At 40.4% G+C, this 21995-nt stretch overlaps 3 protein-coding genes across 4 annotated transcripts in view; 2 read left to right on the top strand and 1 right to left on the bottom strand.

Annotated features, from left to right (window-relative positions):
• gas7a (growth arrest-specific 7a) overlaps positions 1-5030 on the top strand; it is a 52271-nt gene extending 47241 nt beyond the window's left edge. For both annotated transcript variants that reach the window (XM_084370432.1, XM_084370433.1), the window contains 4 exons: positions 21-144; positions 1945-2024; positions 2262-2360; positions 2808-5030. In XM_084370432.1, coding sequence (XP_084226558.1) covers positions 21-144; positions 1945-2024; positions 2262-2360; positions 2808-2921 — 417 coding nt within the window. In that variant the 3' untranslated portion in view covers positions 2922-5030. The remainder of the gene's footprint in view (positions 1-20; positions 145-1944; positions 2025-2261; positions 2361-2807) is intronic.
• A 2288-nt stretch (positions 5031-7318) lies between these two features.
• Positions 7319-9113, bottom strand: rcvrna (recoverin a; the record flags this gene model as incomplete). Its single annotated transcript, XM_084371172.1, has 3 exons — positions 7319-7955; positions 8070-8181; positions 8733-9113. 3 exons carry the CDS (start codon positions 9111-9113, stop codon positions 7837-7839), a joined length of 612 nt encoding a protein of 203 aa, XP_084227298.1. The 3' UTR covers positions 7319-7836.
• A 5344-nt stretch (positions 9114-14457) lies between these two features.
• LOC311267520 (germ cell-specific gene 1-like protein) lies at positions 14458-20472 on the top strand (the record flags this gene model as incomplete). Its single annotated transcript, XM_084370614.1, has 5 exons — positions 14458-14761; positions 16328-16375; positions 17423-17575; positions 19876-19987; positions 20169-20472. The coding sequence occupies 5 exons, from the start codon at positions 14458-14460 to the stop codon at positions 20470-20472; spliced, it is 921 nt and encodes a 306-aa protein (XP_084226740.1).
• Positions 20473-21995: the final 1523 nt, after the last annotated feature.

Here is a 21995-nt window from a genome sequence, read left to right as displayed (position 1 = left end):
CGTTCACACATCACACACAGGCCCGTAAAGCCCTGGCAGACAGACAGAAGGATCTGGAGGTGAAGACCCAGCAGCTGGAGATCAAACTGAGCAACAAGACAGAGGAGGACATAAAGAAGGCCCGGCGGAAATCCACACAAGCAGGTCAGAGGTCGCAGAGTCGGAGCTTAAATAAGAGATAGACACGGCTTGTGTTGGGAAGTGCAGTTGTTTAGATGTCACCAAGTAAGTGTGCAGGGACACATGGAAGGTTTTGTTAGGAGAGTGCAGTCGTCTGAGCAGAAAGTTTCAGCTCTCCTGATCCTAAAAAATATGTCCGACAGTGAAACATCACTGCAGCTCTTTAAAAATTCATCCAGCGAAGGTGAAAAACACATCCCCGTCTTCGACAGCAAGTGCAGTGAGCCGGGATGACATTTGGCCCCGACCTCGAGTTGCTCAACGACACATGGCTGACATCATTTAAATGTGCCATATGAGCGCTATTGATTAGAGCTGTGGACTGTGACTAATCTACTGGTGGAGACAGAACCAGATACGTTCCTGCAGTGCTGCCTCTCTACTGAGGCTCTGCAGAGCTGAACTGTATTACAGCACGACCTCGTCATCCTCTTTAAAATGTCAAACACAGTGATAGATCACACATTGAGCACGTGTACATGCGCACTAATAAACCGATCAGTATCTGATTTATGGAGTTTATTTAAGCGGTCGTGTACGCAGCGTAATGCGATATGCTTTACTTTCTGTTTTAATCTGGTTTATTTCGTTCTTTTACATCTGTGCATGTGTAATTTGATTTCTGCTCAAGAATGAGAGCATTACTTTGCATTTTTTACGTCACAAAATTGTAAAGAAATCCAACTAATTTTTTTCCATTATCTCATTGCTAAAGTGCACATAAACACGTCACATCAGATTATTATCATAACCTTGATTATTCCCAGTTATCGGATTATTGTGGTCATGTGAACGTGCAGGAAAGGCACGTCAACCAGGAAATCTCCCAGGAAAAGTTGGTCAATCTCTGTATTTTATCTTTCTAATTTTAATCTAAACATGGTCTTATTTGTCACGTGAAGGAAGAGTTTGGGATCAGCGACACCAGCAGCCAAATCAGTGTGATCGATCATAATTACCGTTCTGAAACTGAAAAGTGGGAATAAATGTGACAAAGGTGTTTCACAGACCGGTTGTCACAGAACTCGGTCCAAATGTTCACATTAAACGATGATTCAAGTTTTAAATCAAAGCGAACGTGAGAAGTTCAAGTTTTTGAGCGCTGATTTAAAAATAGCAGCTGTCAAACCAAAATCTGAGATCTGATTCATGTTTGTCCCAGAAATGTTCGGCACATGTGGACAAAGACAGCGAGTCAACATCAAAAACTATTGTTGAAGATTTGTTTTTATTTATTTTATAAAGCTGTTTGGCACCTTTTGTTGTAAAAGAATAAATCAATAAATAAATAAGCCCAAGATTTAAAAAAAGAGCCCTTCTAATACCACACTATGAACGAAGTATCAACAGCCACAGTATCGAAAATGCTCATTATGCAGAAAAGTTGTCTGTGATGAAATCTAAGAGGTTTTTGTTGGTTTAAGATTTTTCTCAACACTTCATCCTTCAGTTCATCTTCAGTTAATCAAGCCTAAAGTCAGCAAATTTTGAGAAACACAGTTTTGAACAGGACATGAAGGGAGTGAAAAACTGTAATCTGAAAAATAACTTGTAACTGAAGCTGTCAGACAAACGTAGTGAAGTAAAAAGTACAACATTTGCCTCTGAGGTCTAGTGTCAGTCATTTAGGAGTGATGTGTGAGCGCCCTCTGCTGGTCCTGAAGGGTTTCTGCTCCATGTGTATCACAGATTATACAACTACTAGATAACACTCGTGGATTTGACCTCTGACCTCTCCCTCATGTTCTTGTTTTCATTCTGCAGGAGACGACCTGATGCGCTGTGTGGATCTGTACAACCAGACTCAGTGCAAGTGGTTCGAAGAAATGGTCACCACCAGCATGGTAACACCGTCTCTTAAAAAGAGCTTTTTACTTTTAACTAGAAAGAATATTTAAAGACTGATAAACATTGGTAGATTTTGCTAAAATTATCATTATTATTCTTATTATTGTACACTTACTGCAGGGGAGTCTGAGTGACACCAAACAACCAGGAAGTAAAACCAGTGTCAACAACACCAGAATTAAAAGTTTGTCTTCGTTACTGACTCTGAACTCATCTCATCTTTCTATTTTCAGGAGCTGGAGAAACTGGAGGTTGAACGGATCGAGTGGATTCAGCAGCATCTACGCCAGTACACGACTCTGCGGCATGAAACGGACATGTTCAATCAGAGTGTGAGCCCCTTTTTACCTTGAAATGTGATCGAAACGCTCAAAATTAAGCATGACAGGTACCTCACCTGTGCTGCTGGACTACAGGAGGAGGAGGAGGAGATGGGTGGAATGAAAAATAGGTATTTTACAGGAAGAGGAAAGAGATAAAATGACTTTAGCCTGTAAGAAGATGACAACAACATCCACAAATCTGCCTAGAATTTGAAGAAAGAAAGACAATCTGTTTACATTCAGAACTTGCCTTGAAATCATCATGTTTTTAAGTTTTCTTCCGTCTCAAAGTAATCCAGTGGTAGAAGTCTGTATATCCATGTGTAGCCTGCAAACAACAACTGCTAACAGCTAATTCGGCAAAGTTTTAATGGTGCTTATTAGCCTGAACATATCAGATTTTAACCCCAATGTAATGCTGATGTTTTCTGGGCTCACGTTACTGTTTATCTGTAGATGGTGGAGCCGGTCGACCAGCTGCTGCAGACCGTGGATCCATCCAAAGACAGAGAGCTGTGGGTGAAGGAGAACAAAACCAGCGAGGTTCGACCTGTGGATATGGACATTTAGACCATTCCTGACCCGGGATCAGCCATCCTGTCTTCAGTATTACAACAACACACAGATCCACTGAGTCCCAGAACACTACTTCTAGTAACACTGATCCAGGGACAGTGCATGTTCAGACCACTGAGGTTCTGCTCATCCTCTCTCTGACTGGAACATCAGGAGGAACAGGTTCATACTTAGCGCAGTCTGAGTGCAGGAAACAGTAACGGATCACAGTACCAGCATGTTCCTTCGAAATTTTAACCCTATCATAATCAACATTAGCTTATTGAATGCCATTTAACATATTCTGCTGTTTACCTGTTGTAAAGTTGACACTATTAAAAAAAAAAAAAACTCTATGTATTTTGAATCGTTTAGTTTAGCTTCAATCGACATTTTTCCATTTTTGAGTAAACCAAAAGAAAAAAAACTCTGATTATTGATATTAACCTTTATTTTAGATACGATATTGAAGCATATTGAGATCTTAGAATGAATATGATATATTTTCATATGTTGCTGGTCCATTTTGGTGGAAATGCATGTTTTGAATATCTTGCTTTTACTGTGTATGGAGAGCTGCACAACCTGCAGAGCCACGACGGTTGTTTCACACGAGGCACTCTGCATCTTGTACAAGTGACAGAATCAATTTAGGAGCTTTTTCTCACAAACACAAAAAGAGAAGTCGTGTTCAGCGTTAATATCCAGTAACCTCAACTGTTTAAAAACACACACACACACACATACAGTGTTTAGGAATGTGGATTTGTTCGCCACACGTCACAACACGTGGTCGATCAGATTTAGGCCAGGGTCTATTTTGGATCAGTCCGGAGGAAAAAGGTGGTCCAAGTTACACTGAAACACCCTTTAGTGCCTCACGGTTATATACCTGGAATGTCCTTGACATCTTCTACTCTGCATCAGTGTACATTTGTACATACAGGCTAGATGTATTTTGCTGTCAAATGTTTAACAGGTCCCAGATGTTTGGGCCGACGAGGTGTTTGTACGGTACGATGTTGTTCGTTTTATTTTTGGTAAATGTACAGAGAATATCTTTACGATGGCGGACGGTAAAAAGATGGTACAGGAGAGGATGAGGAACACTGGGAAAGAAAATTTTCACAATTCTGACTTTTTCTCAGAGAATAAAAAAAGATTAAAGTTTTAATTCTGAGATTTTAAATATCTTTACAATGGTGGATGGTAAAAGATGGTACGGAAGAGGGTTAGGGCAACTGGAAAATAAAAATGGGTTCCAGGTTTAAGTCAAGAAAAAAATCAGAATTGTGAAAAAAGAAAATGAATTGTGGAAAAAAGAAAAAGTGAAGAAAACATGCAGCAGAAGGTGAAATTTGACAAATTATTAAGAAAAGAGAAAAACAGAAGATAAGGGATTGATCTGGACTGGATGTTATTGATCGATCCAGTTGCACAAATGCAAACACATCTTATCAGAGACTGCATGTATACAGTGTGTGTCTGTGTTCACATGTGTGTGTCTGTCCTTGTCTTTACATTTTGTTGTGGTCAGTCTGTTCTGGATTTGTTTGGGTTATTAACTTTCTGTGGCTGTTTTTTTTTTTTGTTTGTTTGTTTTTTAATTTCTCAAGAGCACGAAGCCAATCAGAGAACACAGAGTCATGTTGTAATCCTAATCCAGCTGCCGGGCACAAAAAAAAAGAAATGCTATGAAAAAAATTATATAAAAGCTTACCTGCCTTATCGCCACACTGATACAGTGCATTGCGTTATTTTTTGGGGTTAATTAAAGAAAAGTTTATTTAAACGATGAATGGATTCAGCACATTCAGACTTTTGCTTTAAAACCCAAAACGGCTTCACGCGCAGGTTTGAATAGCATATCTGTTGTAGAGGTTTTATCAGTGTGTGTCAATGTTGTGCACTAAATGTAAAGAATTATTACGTTCCAGCTAAATGTTCATGATGACGTAACGGTTGAGTTTACTGCCCTTCTGTGATTAACATTTTTTCATAACGTGCATTAAATCCGATGTTCCCGATGTTTTTTTTGAGAATGTTTGATCATAGGTGACCTCTGTCCGGACGGTGTACTGTGGAATGCCGTGTCCAAAATAAATCTCCTCTTTGAAAATTAAATATCACGGTGTCTTATTATGCAACTGCACGGGGAAGGTTAGGACTTCAGCGACTTCAGTAGACCTTTGCGGTCAGTTTACAGGCTCATCAGTCTCCACTGGACTCAGTCCAGCACAGATTGAGAGGGAAAGTAAAGCAGTTGGATGAACACTGATGCAGAAAACAGGCTTTAGGACAACGATACCAAGCTAACCCCCACGTTTCTGATGAAGAAGCTTTACTGTACGGACTCTGATTCTATACAGGAGTATTAAATATATTGCATAATTTCATATCATATACAAAAACAGATAAGATTTGTTCAGTAATCTGCAGCAACTGATGTGATGTTCATTTCTGGGAAATAAGCTGATTCACTTTCAGTCTTGAGAATGAGGTAAAAAGTGGTGATCCCACTCTAATGTCTGTCTGCAACAGCCAGCAGCTGCTTAGCTTAGCTTAGCACGAAGTCTGGAAACAAAGGACGATATATTAAAATCTGGACACAGCTGCTCAGACTTCCCGGGTATGAAATGATACTGATCTTCCATAGCACACAGAGACCAGCGCCCGGCTCACTTGAGTAGAGTTAAAATAATTCAATCTTGCGGCTCTTTAGACTTTCCAAATGTTATTGGACCAAACGACTCAAATTCTGACAGTCAAACAAGTTATTTGATGGGGGGTTGTGACGCTCAAAGAAAGTGGATCCACTGTTTCACAGCCGCTTCTTTCACAATGTAAGCTTATGAGGACCACAGTGCATCACGTGAAGATGTAATAACACTACGAAAGTCGGCTTCAAACCCTGGCGCTCTTCCTAGGGTTTTGCTGAAAACGGGGAAACAGCTCTCCTGGCTCTGTCAGATACAACCTCATACCCAAACAACTTAATATGTCGATTGCCAGTGACTCTTATAACTACATATAACAATGTCAAGCAACTTGACGATTGCAGCTATAGGCGCACCAGGCGGTTGCAGTTCTGCTGCTACTCTCGTTTGAAACATCTTCATTTATTTTTTGGCTGCTGTTGTATCTGCAGTTGCACAATGTAGTGACACACATCCACTTTACAGTCTGCACGGCCTTTTTGCTTCTGGGGTCAACTCTTCACTCTACTTCTGTACTTTTTCATCCACTTGAGATTGATGCTTTTCTTTGCTCTTGCTCGCCTTGGCTGCACGTACTTGCTGCACCATATCTTGCTTCTTGTGTGTGTTTGATTTTTTTTTTCATTTTTTATTAAACCGGCCCAGGGATGTGTGCTTCGCCTTCAAAACTGCCGACAGTATAAACCGCTGTCAAGCCACAGCACGGCACGGCATGAGAATCTGACTCGCTAAAGGATTTTGTGCCTCGCTTCGGGCTCGTATCCACATATATATTTTTTCTAGCAGAGATTTCTGGCAGCTTGCTGGGATAGAAAAAAAAAAGCTGCTCATAAGTGAACAACAACAGAGGCAAAGCCAAACCTTTAAACACCTTATACGTCACACAGTAGGTTATTTAATATGCTGTGATGTATTAATTAAATTAATTCATTTGGCATATTTCTAACGGACATTTTTATCTACCGGACACGTGATACCAGCAAAAAAAGCTGACGTACGTATGTATTAACACTGAGTGAAGCATATTCAGGCGGTTGTATTCCTCGTTGTTCCGCGTTCATATTAACTCGACACACTTGAGTCAGGAGGTTGTTCGTCTCAATTGACCTTCAGCTCTTAATAGGATTGGCTGATGCAGGTGGATTGTTAACATGAGCCTAATTCCTTTCATAAGGAGCTCTCGTCCCGACTTTCTCCACCATCAACCTAATGAATGAATCCCAGTGTGGACAAACACGCCGGTACGCCACCGGTCGTGAGGGAGTAAAGTGGCTGTCTGGAAAAAAGGCTGGTATGCAAACACGTGGGGGGAGGGGGGTGTCGTACAGCCCTGCAGAGCCAGAGAGCAGCAAAAGGAAAATCTTATTGATTAAAGCTGAATGTGACGAAGTACAAAGGAAAAGATTTTGCAAATAAAACATGACACTCATGAAGCATGTGACTTAAATGTCCCTGAAGCTGCGAATGAAGAGACAAAAACATCAGATCTGTGTGGAGTGATGAGGAGACCGTCACCTTCCTCACATTAAAACCTGACAAAAACTAGATAACTCATCATCATTTGACGTTTGGATAATAAACACCATCAGCTGTTAGTCTAGATGAACCAACTACTAATATTCACGTTGCAATTTTTGCAAAATTTAGATGAAAACCTAGTTTGAAGTGAAAAAAGACGACAGGGTTTGAACTTTAAAGACTGTTAGACAATCTGTGTATTAGATATAAAAATTAAAAGCAAACCTGAATTTAATTCATTTACTTTTAATGCTGATTAATAAGCGTTTTCGCAGACCTTACACCAAAACCTAAGAATTCAACATAACGTTAGCTGGTCTTAACTAGCCGGAGTGCAGTTGCTGCCCCAAAAAACACACATTCACTGGTGTATAATTGGTACTTTTATGGTACTATGATGATGTTTAATACAGATCCACAGTGAAATGCTTAAAAAAACTTGAAAGAAGAAGAATTTGAAGAATTTTTCCATTTCAAGAGTTCCTTTGCTTTTGCTTTACAGTGTTAAATGTGATTAAATAATTGCTTTCTGGGTACAAAAAAATGCAAAATATCCATAAATTAATGACTTCTTAAAAAAAAAAAAGAGAGAGAGAGAAATATGGGTCAAGCAGAAACAATCAGTCATGTTAACACATCATGTCAGAATGTAAACAGAGAAATAAAAACAGTCTTAAAAACACATTTAAACCAGATTATTGCTTCTTCTCTTTGAGCTTGTCTTTAATTTTCTGAGGCTCGTCGTATTGTATCAACCGCAGGATCTCCTTGTTGTCCATCACGCCCTGAATGAATTCTCCCTCAGAGATTTTATCTGTGCGAAAAAAAGATGAAAAACAGCACAAGAAGAGAAGCGTCAACACGTGCTGGTGCTTGTGAAGGTAAAGAAAAGGTTTAAAGCAGAAGGAGTCGATGAATCATGACTTACCGTTCTCCTTCTTCCCGAAGAAGTCCCAGATTTTCCCGGCCCGCTTCTCCGGCGTGTTTTCGTCATCGGGGAGATTCTTCTGGTCTTCAATGGGGATCATGTTGAATATCGACTGCGTGAGAATAACTTTATTTTAAACATGTTTTTGCAGTGCCATAACAGTATATGATATTATCCTAAAGAATATAAAGGAAGGAACATTTCTCAAACAACAAACTTAATGACTTGCAGTTTTTCAACGCTTTCTAACACTGTAAATTAAATATTTTGGTTTTTGGGGCAGTTTGTCTGAATAAACGAGCAATTAAACAATTAAAAACAGAGATATTATTTTGCCTACAAGGATTTAAAACCATGTTACCAAGTCTACAATATTATGGACGCATTAATTACTCACTTACAACCCCATTCAGCCTTTCTTTTGTTTCCATTGCACAACATTTTGAGGGAGTAAAGGTGACACATTACCTGCCAAGCAGCAAATGTATTAATTATACCCAATTTTGGAGCAATACCATCTTGTTTTCAACATTTTTTTCAGTTGTGAAAAACTTTTAGAAAGAGTCAAACGTTATGAATTACTGCAGGGATGAAGTTAACTTGTGAGCAGCAAATATATTCAGGTTTCTGCACCATCAGGATGAAAGAAGAAGCTTTAAATACCCTAACAATCTCTAGGATTTCATTATTGCTGATGGTTCCGTTCCCGTCCACGTCGTACAGGCCGAAGGCCCACTCCAGCTTCTGCAGAGTCTTTCCTCCGGACGTGAGGTGAAGAGCGACGATGTACTCCTTAAAATCCAACGTGCCGTCTGCATTGCTGTCAAAACTCCTGAATACGTGCCGAGCGTACTCTGTGGGGTCTGCGTTTGGGAAGAAGCTGGCGTAGATGCCCTCAAACTGCTCCTTGGTGATCTTCCCGCTGGGGCACTCCTTCAGGAACGACTGGTACCAGGTGCACAGCTCGGCCTCGGTGTACTTTGTGTTGGACTTGAGATCTTCCAGGAGCTCCTTTGACAAAGAGCTGCTCTTTGTATTCCCCATCCTTCAAACTCACTCTCATAAAGGTGAAACTTCTCCTTCTTCCTGCCCTGTGTTCACCCCGGCGGCCCCTCAAGGTACCAAACGGGATTATGGTCATCGCTACCTAAATCCAGACAGCTGTCTTGAAGATTAAGGGGATAACCACGTCACTCCACTATGACACCTTTTTGAAGCCACAGTTAAATAGTGGAGGTATAAGCGGGGGATTAAACACAACAGGTGGTCTAACACTGTAAAGGTCAACATCTGGAGGACCTTTCATGCCTTTTGCAGCTTTATTGCTTAAACTGCAATCCCATCTCCATCCCTGCCTGAGATTAATAACTCACTGTGATGTAAAGCTACATCAGACTGCACTAATAATACATGATGGGAAATAAAAGAAGCATGTTATCAAGTTTACTTGTTTTAATCGTACATTTTTTATCTTGTTTTGTTTATTTGTTCAACTGTAGTTTATTGTTTTAATTACCTTGTGTTGATCTTTACATTCATCTGTGGTCCATAGCATTTATTTTACTTTCTGATAAATACTTCTAACATACTTTTAAAATTATCTAAGAGCTAATTAATGTTGGTAGTGCTAACAATGTGTGCTTACTGTACCGTTAAAGTTAGAATAAGGTAGAAAAATTGAAATAATAAAGGAAATGTAAAAAGAAAATGTACAAAAATATTTTTGTTAAATCTGAAATTCAACAAGTAAATGCGATAATTTCTCTAGTGTTCAGACAATATCTTACCATTGTATTATGGCCAAATTAATGTAGAAAACAATGAAGGAAAATGTTGTTGCATTTAAATGCAATCATATCTGACTATAGCTAAATGAAAGTAGAAAGACTTAGAAATAATGTAGGAAAATGTACAAAAAACAAAAGAAAAGATGAAAAATGACATTTGAACATGTAAATGTAATCAATTAGCAGGTGATCTGTTATTGTCTGTGCCACTGATTCATAACTCAACACTGTAAAATAATTTCAAATAATTTGCATCACGTTTGGTCTGAATGCAGCATGAGGGTATATTGAATCCACATCATAAATTTGAATTAAATTAAAAGGATCTGTAAGATTTTCCTGTATCCAAAGGAGTCCCCCAGGGATCTAGTCTGGGTTCTCTATTGTTTACAGAATAAATACATGATATTTTATCACTCTGATAATGATGGGAGCCTGTTTCTCAATGTTTTTAAAAAAACAGAAAAAGATTGAACGCATAACATGAGTCTTTATATAGATCCAGCAGGTTGAGAGTGAGGCTCTGTTGAACACTGGTCATTAGCAGCACTAACAGAGCAGTGAGGGATCCAGACGAGGCTGAACGAACGCTGGGGGTCGTCGTGAAGCCCTGTGCTGTACATGGTGGGCTGCTCCTCTACAACTGGATGAGATTATCTTTGTCTCCAGTGTCTCAGGCCAGATTACAAGACCATCTGCTGCAGTTGTGCCCAAACCACAGCAAGTGAAGGCAATTAAAGGTACCACTCTAAAAATCCTAAAACCCTCCACTGTGGATGCTCTATGATGCACTGTACGTCTGATTAATGAATATTGTATTGAGGTTAAATGAAGTATTCAGGATAAAGGTGCGAGAATAACAGTATTTTCAGTGTACTTGAGAGTCTGAGTGTCTCTGTGCTGGTCAAGCTGCTGCTACCAGGATTTATATAATAAATGGCATTCACATAAAAACTAATCAGCTGGACAACCTGCTGCTAATTGTCCTATAAGTACGTCCTCGTTAAAACCACTCAGTTATAACTCAACTTGTGATTTATTCAGGGCAAAGGAGAGCGGGCGGGGATAAATGCATCAGTAATTACAGTCAATACTAGTTTGTTCTGGATAGTGAGTGCTTTTCCCTTTTACTTTTACTTGAAGTGTATTTAAATGCTTATACTTAGTTTTAGTATTTCTACACTGTTCCTACTCTTATAGAAGTAAAAGCCTTGAGTACTTCTTCTAACTAAATGTGGCGTCACATCTCCATCCTTCCATTGCATTCACGTCACAACACCGCTGTTGTTTGAATCATCTGCCCCCTTAAGTGGGTGCCATTTTGTACATTAGCTAATGTTGACGTTGCTAGCGAATGTTAGGGCAGTATGCTGGGTGCATACTGTAGAGCTCAGACATTTTCTTTTACGTTTTTTCCCCACAAACTGGCAACTAACCAAGACTGTTGATGCTGACGAAACACAGATACCATACCACCACTGATACGTGATACCAACGGTGTCATGCTATTGCCTGACAAACCAAAAGAAGCAAAATAATAATTTTGGAACCGAAAAAAATCATAAAATTATTAATTCACAATCATAATAATGTTTTTAAGGAAAAGAGACACTTTTATTCTGCACCTTTCTACGAGCTCTGTAGATGTTTAATTTAAAAAAAATGTAAAAGATGTAATGTGAGACTGACATTGTGACTGGCATCAACATTAATCTGCAGTAATCTGTCAGTTCCTCTCATGCTTCAGGGACCAAGAGGCCACGATTAAATCTGACAGGACGGTGAGCGGAGTGGAGTTTAATACCAACACAATGAGACAACTTCAAATGACAGTTAATAGAGTATTATCTAGATTTTTTGTCATTTCGTCTAACGTTAAAACTGGAATAACAATAAATAAATACTTTATTTTCTTCTAAAGCCACTGAACATAATCTGGGAGCGTCCATCTGAAACTGCATATCTACCTTGATACGTCAGATTAGGACACTTTCAAATACCATCATGTACTTTTACATAATCATCCTGAACATTTAGGTTTTGTCATAAAAATGCACAGAATGTCGAGCGTCTTTGTCTCGAGGGGGAAAAAGGCAGAAATCAAAATCTCACATCTGTCGGTCGTGCGTAAAATGAGTTTCCCCCCCTGGCAGGTATTTATGATGTAAAAAAAAGGGATGAGTCTTGGAAATATTCACTGTACAACAGGCTTACAACTTCATCAAGTGTAACGTTAATAATCTCTTTGTTTTCGGAGGGGAATTACTGAGTGAGATGCTGGCGACCACTCGCAGTAATGTCAGGTTAAAAAATGAATGTAGACGATGACTCAACATGTATAAAGAAAGTGAAGACTCTGAAGGCTTTGCTGTATTTTCACACACATTTCTGAATTGCTGCAAATATGGAAGTTTTGTTGGAACATTTACGACGACGTGAACGGACTCAAATGTTCTGTATACATGTATTTAGTTGAAAACTTGCTGCCTTTAAAGGTTTTTGTGCTCTTGGTGGGAAATCATTTAGCATGGTCCCTAAAACACAGTGGACCAGTGGTTAGGGAAGTTATTCTTAAGAGAAATTGGACCTACTGGAGTCAAACATGGTCAGGGAACACGTTGCGTGGACATAATCAGAGTAATCCTGGAGTTCTGTATCTCTTTAAGCCTTGATGTTTCAGCGTGCTCGACTCCTCTAACCTTTTTTATTTAGTGTTTTTTGGATTTGGCTCAGAAAACATGACAAGGTTGCTATGATTGGGAGAATATTCACGTTTTAGTTCCAGGTTGTGAGTACACGTTGTGAAGTAAGAGTCTACAGCCATGACATCATCTCCGTGAAGCTGCGGAGGTACAGTGGTGCTCTGAGCTAAATGCTAATGTTAGTATGCTAATATGGTCAGAGTGACAACAGGAGGTCCACACATTTGTGGTTTGTCTCAACAGCTATTCAGTTGGTCGCCATGAAATTTGGACATTCGTGGAAAAACTTTGGTGATCCCTCAACTTCGTCATACCTAAATAACTGAATTGATCAATTGCCAATGACGCCCTTTCATCCATCCATTGTCTTTAAAACAACTTATCATTTTGGGGGTCATGAGGGGGGCTGGAGCCAATTCCAGCTGACAAACCAGTTCATCACAACCATTCACGCTCACATTCACACCTACGGACAATGCAAAGTAACCGATTAACCTAACTTTTTGCATGTCTTTGGATTGTGGGAGGAAGCCGCAGTATCCGGAGAAAACCCACGCAGACATGGGGAAAACATGCACAACTCCGCACAGAAAGGCCCTGCCTCAGTCAGGTCGCGAACCACTGCACCGCCCAATTACCCCCATAATGAGATATCTGTATGAACAAAATCATAACGACTGTTGGATAGTACCAGTGACAGGTGTACCGGGACGTCGTCGTACTGGACCAAAACGACTTAGATTTGGAACAACATTGTTTGGGTTAAAATAGGTCCATTAGTTAAACAACTTCAGTTACATACTATGTAATTTAACGTCGCTTAAAATAAGTAAATGTTGACTTTTAGTTTGACACAAGAAACAAACAGCAGCGTTGTGGATGACCTGACTTCCTCCTTTGCTCCTGTCATAATAACTACGGCCACTAGAGGTCGCTCCCTAAATAAAATACGGAAATGTGGGTTGTAATTTGCAATTTGTCAACCTATACAGCCGTTTTCGAGTGAGAAAGGGCTGGATTCATCCTCCGAACTCACTCAAGAGATCCTGATAATGAGCTTGGGAACCACTGTCTTCATGCTCAAGTATCATCAGATCATTTATTTGCTCGTCCACTTGACCCGTTTTAAATATTAGATGGCACACCTGATGTTGGTGAGACATGAGACAAAAATTATGTATCTCATCTTTGCATTTTGGCATTTTGTTTTCTCCTAACTTCAGTAATTTGTCTTATTGTGGTGCATCCCACATCAACAGGTTATTAGACATGAGGAGATTTGCCCTGCATGCGCACATTATGGATTTTCATATGAGACTGTACACACTCTGTCACGGCTCAGCGACTGTAAAACAGGCAGCTGATCTTATGTTTGCGGCTGCAATTACTCTGAGGGACGCTTTGACATGAAATGCAGAAAAAATCAGGGGAAACGTACACATGACGTGTCTTGTCCTGGATTATAATGTGAGATCATAGTAATCTTTTTTTCTCATTAATATGCTCAAAGGAAGTCTGGAATATAATTTGCCATTTTGTAATGGATAATATTTGCAGGCAAAGATTTGTAGAAGGGGAGGAGCGACGGGGATGGACGAGCAGCAGAGAGTGAAGAGTGAAAGAGTTCAGATGAAGCAGCAGAGGAAAGCAAAGAGTCACTGGACTGCCATGGGTCTCGATTGTTCCTGTGGAAGTGGAGAGAATGAATCCTTTAATCGAGGTGGAAGCGCATCATTAGAGCCGGCGGGGGGATGTACAAAATTCTCACCCAAGGAGCCTCAAACGCAACAAGATTATGAAGATTTGATATATCTGCTGGGAGGCGAAACACGGTGGCTACATATCAAAAGCCAGGATTAGTTGCCTTTTCATTTCATCTCCTCAGGCCTGGCCTCGACCATGAGGCTAGAGCGCGGGTGGCGGGCTTCTCTGGCGATCACCCTCAACTTTGTGGCGTTTGCCTTTGCCTTATCAGCGGTGACCACCAGCTACTGGTGCGAGGGGACCAGGAAGGTGCCCAAACCCTTCTGCACAGGTCCGCCGATGAAGGTGAAGCAGTGGTTCTGCATCCGCTTCAACAGCACCAACATCAACGACAGCCGGCTGGTTCAGTACATCTTCGAGACCGGGGAGGAGAAGTTCCTGATGAGGAAGTTCCACACGGGAATATTTTTCTCCTGCGAGCAGGCCGCCGACATGAACGGTAAGCCCGACAACAAGAGCTTCACCTTCAGCTTCACAGCAAGGTGTTCGAAAAACAGGAAGTGAAGATGGAGGAGGCAGAAATCAGACACCTGCTGTGTTTTATTCACTGCAAGATAATTTAATTTGTACATCACCTGGAGAGGAGGTGAGAAAACCAACTGAGAGTGCTGATGTGAGGCCTTCACGCAGAAAATTTTATAAACGTAAATTCAGAATAACCTTTTCTGTGATTTAAAGACAGAAATAGACTTCTATGAAAAGGGCGCCAAAATAAGAAGGAATAAAATATATCGACATGTAAATAGACTGTATCATAGTTGTTTTTCAAATATTTTTCCTATTGTAGGCCTATTTGTGTGTATAAATAAATAAATAAATGAAATAATGTATGTGCCTGTAACTAAAGATTTGCACATTGCTTTAGACAGCTGTGTCATCTTCATGTATTTTGGGTAATGAGGTAAAACGTGCTAAACAAAGACAACAATGAATGCATGCACAATCCGCAAAACATGAACTAAACTCAGCCTGGACCATGAAAATGTCCTACAGCTTGCATCACAGCCTGTAGTTATATAGTGACAGGCATCAGGTTTAATCAGAATTAATGTCAAGAATATAAAACCTACTTACACATTTCTATTTTCTCCTTTAAAAGTAATATGATAATCACGTCAGCAGTTGAGGATGATCTCCACTCGAACAAGTCTATCTCAAGTTTGGATCTTTAGGCAGTGGTGGAAGACATACTCAGTCTTTTTCCATGAGTGAAAGTGGCACGACTACAGTGTATAAATACTCTGTTACTAGTTAAAGTCCTGTTGTTTTACTTAAAGATATAATATGTAACATTTCTGCCTCAAAATGTCTGGACCCATATATTTTGTTGAGTTGTGTACTAACGTCGGAAGTCGGTGAACATGACTACACTAACATGAATAAAACTACAACACATCACCTCGTCCGTGAATATTTTTGCCTGAGTCATGTCAGATAGATTTGTCAGATTATGAAGACAACAACTCCCATGATGCAACGCTACTCAGATCTTTTGTTTTATCGTGGTAAAGAGACCCCTCGTGGCAGAAATTACATACTAAAAGTACAACAAGTACAAGTATTAGCATCAAAATATACTGAAGTATTAAAAGTAACAGACCTCATTCTGCAGAATCAGATTTTTCTATTATTGGATTCTAATTATTGATCCTTTTTTGATTATTGATGCATTAATGTGTTCATCACTTTGATTCAACAGCAAAGTAACTCTAGTAAGTTCTCTAGGACTTGTAGAGAAGGATGATGTGCAACATTTACCTCAGAAATTTAGAGTATGTATCAAATGAAAATATTCAAGTAAATGTACCTTCAAATTGCTCTTCGTTACAGTATTTAGGTAATTGGACCTTCCAGAACTTGCATAAGGACTCCAAGATGCAACAACAGCTTTCAATCAGAGGACAAATGTTTTTATTTTTCTCTATAATTAGGACTAAATTATAAAGTTTCTTCATTCTACATCATTAACTTAATTTCTCCATATTTTCCTTTCTTCTGTTCACAGGGTTCGACTGTCGAGACTTCTCAGAGATCGCACCAGAACATGAAAGAGGTTTGTGAAATGACGGAAGTTTGACATTTTAAAATATGTGCGATTGTTGTTGAGAAATTGTTTGACGGATTCCTGAACATGGATAACGTTACTTAGAGGGACGTGTTACAGCTCTAACATGGCTACTTAAAGTTCAACATTCATCTTGACTCACTCTGTAGTTAAGGAAACATGTAGCACTTTCACAGCTCAGCATTAAACTTCCACTGCTGATTTCTACAACTATTGTCACACCCATGGTGTCTTTCAGCAGGAAACATCCAATCACTGAGCGTTAAATGTACCTGCAGCTCTAACAGCAAACAGAAACTAAAGATCTAGATAAACCTGAAAACGCAATCTGGAGCTGGAAACACTTGAAGCTTAGTAGCTTAGTAGTTGAAAAACTAAACAACTGAATAGGTTGATTGCCAAAAAACAACATGAACGTTGCAGCATACAGTACCATCAACAGACAAACCAGACCTGTGTTGGACAGTTTAGTTAGGTTTACGCAACAAAACTACTTTGTTAGGTTTAGAAAAACATGAAGTTACATTATGTACATGACATGTCTAAACTACGTTAGTTTCCTTCTTCTTTCTCTGCTGCCGTAAAGATGACTGCAGCCACTAGAGGTCGCTGCCTAATAAGAAACAAAGATATGAGTCATGAAATGAGGGGTGGTCAGTTGGTTGCATAATGTAACCTCATCAATAGATGCCACTAAATCATACACACTGGACCTTTGAGTAAATTAAAATTTTAGTCAAAACATAAACCTGTAGGATCGAAACCACTACTTGTCCCGCGATATCTCACCTGTGTAAGCCATGCATGTTATGAACACCTAGCATCAGTAGCATCAGCCGAGCAGCTGCTGCCCTGATTAATAAATCTGTCCAGACGATGAGACTCAGGTTGACAGGACTAAAAGGAGCAGACCTGTTGTACCTACATGTCTGTCTGCCTTCAGACAAAATGGGATTATTCATCAGAAACAGGGTATTATGGGGAGAACACAGCTCAATTCTGTCTCCCTCCCCCTCCCTCCATCTTGTTTCCTAGGGGTCCTGTGGTTGTGTATAGTGGCGGAGAGTCTGTACCTCACCCTGCTCTTCACCGGCGGGGCTCTGATGACTCTGGAGCTGTGTCCCTGCTTCAGCATCATGAACAAACTGAAGCTCAGTGCCTTCGCTGCCATGTGCACTGCCCTGTCAGGTAACAAGCACTGCTTTTCCTCTTGTTTTGAATGACAGTGGCTGATGCTGCCCTCCTCCAGCCGTAATAAAGCTTCTGCACAGAGAAATCCCAGTACAGTTATAAAAACATTGTTTAGAGGCCATGCTCCTCTGGAGGCAGAAATAATCTCACCGGCTGATGCTGACCTCAAGTTCTCTGGTTAGCTTATTCACCGACTTAATGTCCGAATGTATCTAATAGCCTTGTTTGGGTCTCGTAAGGTCACATAGAGAAGCTCAGGTAATGTCGGTGCTTCAGTAAATCAGACGTATTTATCAGAGCAACCAGTTCGTCTTTACCTGAAGTCTTTTCTCTTGTCAAACTGAAAAAACATTTTTGGGCTCCTATTTAGTGATAAATAAAGATCTGGGCACAGAGTTTCATCTCCCTTTCCCTTAAAAACTCAGGTGCAAAGCCAGGTGTAAATCTCTGGACACAGAATCAGTCATGATCTAATGTTAATGTTAATTATTGTTGTGTGTTCTTAGTCCTAGTAGAATAGGTTTACATACTTTAATTTTCAAAAAACACACTCTTTTTTCTTGGTGCATTGCTGCAGCACCCCTTTACACACTGTGTCTTGAACGCTCCATTTTAGCTACAGAGTGAAACATCTCGCCTCTGTTCAATCTTTGGTGAGAGCTGAACTTCATAACTTATTTAAATCTATGGACACAGCAAAAGGATCAGTGAGGATTTAATGTTAATTAACGCTTTTTGTTCTTCCACACGGCAAAAAAGGCGGAGGAATAAAGTAAGGAGTAAAGCAGCTGTTCTCCTAATAAATCCTGAGCTTCATCAGAGCTCAATAAAACATTTGAAATAAATAAGTAACATGTTTATTTCTGTTTCCTCTGAATGGTTTCCTTTGTCCTGTCAAGTTTTTAGCTACAACTTTTGGTTTTGCTGCAGGTGGATGATTTAACACTAGAAACTTAAAATGTATTTTTAAAGCATCAATATAATCATTATTTATAGAAAAACATCGAATTATTCTGGTGCACACTCAAGCCTCCATTCATCACTCAGCCATTAAACATTACTATCCATGGTTTGCTAATTATCTAATTCACACAAACTGTGATATTCTTCAGCCTCTCCCACTGAGGATCAGCTCAGTCACTGAAATTGTTTTTGCAGTTCTGCCTCTGAAAAGTATTTTCAGAGTTTTACACTGAAGATGATAACTGGGATCACTCAACTAAATCCAGCTGGGCTGGACCAATCAAAGAGGTAAAACCACAGCGGGATATTCTGTCAGAATATGTCAGTTTGAAGTGATTTCTGCCATAAATCTGGATTAAGTCACTGGTTTTCTGTTTTTTGAAATAATGTTTATATTCCAAAAAGTTGAGAAAACTCCCTCTTTCTCCATTACTGCTGGAGTGTTTTATGATACAGTATGTTAGTTAGTTAGTTAGTGTCAGTAAATGGAGAAAACATACCATAGATTAGAAAAATATTATTACAACTGTGTTTCACCATGTCGTCATTTGCTGTCAGTTTTTCTCATTACGCATTACGAGAGCCCACAGGAGGATTTATAGCTGATAAACACTAATATCCGCTACATTTTAGTTTGTTATTTATAATGTAGCATGTAGATGTATTTTAACTGATGATAACTTTGCTGTAAACACGAAAAAGCAGCATGGCAGCGGGTCAGGCGGGCTGCAGGGGGCGAGGTTGACAGTCAGCAGCAGCGAGCATTCAGAGCGGCTAACTGCACTGCGTCCACTCACTACCTCGGAGGATTTACTGGTTTGTGGACTAATCGGATTGGACCCGGGGCAGCGGTTTTGGGCTGTGCCAAGACCTGCCCAGAGGAGCTCCCTCCCGCCCCCTGACTCCCATCCCCCCCTGTTGTTATGAGTTAATCCCAAGAAAAGCAGCTGTGGAGAGGCAGACTGCTGGATGAGACAGGGCCAGGATCCGGCAGGGAGATAACAGAGAGGCCAGTTTACTTCACCGAGCAGGAGAGGATATTCACTCTGAATCCAGTTTAAATTTACAATCAGTGCGCTTTTTTCAACATTTCTTTTTTAACACAGTGCAGATAACCATCTAATGTCTGATCAACATATAATGAAACAAGTGAGTGTAATGTTAATTATCACCTAAATTATCTTTGTAGAGTGTTATAGCACCTTTCAGCTCATTGTTTTGGTTTTGTGGCAGCGTTACAGTTTCGGTTCGATCTCACTACAATTATAAACCCTGTTATAAACCCTGTTTCCATATTACTCCACAGTACCAAACTGATGTGCTCTTGTTCTCAGGCCTTTGTGGGATGGTGGCCCACATGATGTTTACCACCATATTCCAGCTGGCGGTCGCTATGGGGCCAGAAGACTGGAGGCCAAAGACCTGGGACTACAGCTGGTCTTATGTGTAAGCATCTACTCGAAAAATTGTATCACCTAAGCTGGTTAGTTTACTGTCAAACGTTCTTCTCCCTGAAACCTCAGCATGAGTACCTTTTATATCATTGTTTGTTTTTACTAATTTGGTCCAAAATGTCATCAATTTATAGTATCTCATACTCTCATACTGTTTTCAAACCTCTCCTCAGATTAGCGTGGGGCTCTTTCGGCACCTGCATGGGCTCCGCGGTGACGGCGCTCAACAGGTACACGAAGACCATCATAGAGTTCAAATACAAGCGGCGGAACATCGAGAAGAGCCTGATGATCAAGCAGAAGATGATGGAGCTGGACCTCCCGGAGCAGATGTGGGACATGTACCTGACTGCTGTGCCTGCTGATGCCGAGGCACAGCTGGAACTGCCGGTCAACGGCCACAAACCATCCACGGGGACAACGTATGTGGTGGAAATGGACAATGGACCGGAACCACAAGGAGAGGCATACTGCTGAAAACGGAGTCGCTCTCCCTGCCCCCATGCCCCACTGGAACAGTTCTCGGGGCAGATTTCCTGGGCCTGATTGACTCGTGTTCGTGGATTTAAATTTCTAATACAGGAGAACATTTGTTTGTTTTGTTCCCTGCCGCACATCACGTGTGTGTCTGGGAATCCCAGATTCTTTTTCCGGAAATAATGTGACATGGTCGGCTTTGACACAACATGCATGTCATTAAATCTTTCCATGCGATATTATTTGTGGGAGGAAGGGTAGAGCGCAGCAATTTCAACGTCTTCACACTAATCTGAGGCAAGCTGCAGGATAAGCATGCTACTGCTGCAGCACGGATCTGCTGTGTCTGTTTCAACGAAGGAGATCTTTGGCCGAATCTTTACTCAAGTTACATCAAGATTTTAGTACTCTCTGGGACGAGGCACCTACTCAGTTACTGGGAAAATGATTACGAAAAGACAGAATGACCACAAAGAGATGGAAAACAACCAAAAAGACAAACACAGAGAGGCACAGACAGTTACCACAAAGACACATAAAATCACAAAAATGACCCAATATGATCCTGAAGGGACACAAAATCACAAACAAGGCGCAATATGACAGCAAAGAGACACACAATGGCTGCAAAGAGATGCAATACAACCACAAAGAGACTTAAAACAACTAGATGGAAACACAAAACCATGAAAAAGACACATAAAATGGCCACAAAAACACACAATATGACCACAAAGAGACACAAAATCATTACAAAGATACAAAATGGCCACAAAGACATAATAACAACCCAAAGACACACAAAACTACTACAAAGAGACACGACTGGATCACAGTGACAAACAAAATTACCACAAAGACACATAAAATCATGAAAAAGATACACAAGACGACCACAAAGATACACAAAACCAACACATTGACATACAAATTATTTCAAAGACACTCAAAACAACCGCAAAGACACTAAACGTTCAACAACACGGCTGCAGCTGTTTTGTGCCTCTTTCAGTCCAGCTGTTGCTCCTGTGTGTGCGAGAGGTCTGTTTGAGGCCTTTCAGGCCGGAGATACACTTTTTATCTGTTTATTTAACAACTCGTTCGTGTAGATGACCGGTTGCATCGGTAACGTTGCTGTTCACATACTTGCCTATAAAGTATCCTGCATGTCACTGGAGGATACCACTAGATGGCGAACATGAGCGTGCTTTCTCGTTGTTGAAAAGTGCTTACTGACCTCTGACCCCGTCACGTCCGTGAGGGTTCATGTGTGTTTTGCATCTTGCGGACACGTAGCGTTAATTTCCGAGGACGTGAACAACCGTACAGGAACACGTCGTTGAAAGCGAGTATATCTCCGGCCTTACATGGAACGACCCGTCCACGTGTACATTAACACATCTGAGGAGAGATTATTCCCGCCAACAGAAAGTACTTCTTATATGTGAGCCGGCGCTGTGAGTATTAAAATCATGACCGTTATTCAGGAACAGATGGGATGAGATGATTTCTCCAAACTGTGT

Source organism: Pagrus pagrus, assembly GCF_965226575.1.
Source record: "Pagrus pagrus genome assembly, chromosome: 13".
Lineage (NCBI taxonomy): Eukaryota > Metazoa > Chordata > Actinopteri > Spariformes > Sparidae > Pagrus > Pagrus pagrus.
The sequence above is the reverse complement of the archived record's forward strand: the minus strand, read 5'-3'. Positions and strand labels throughout refer to the sequence as shown.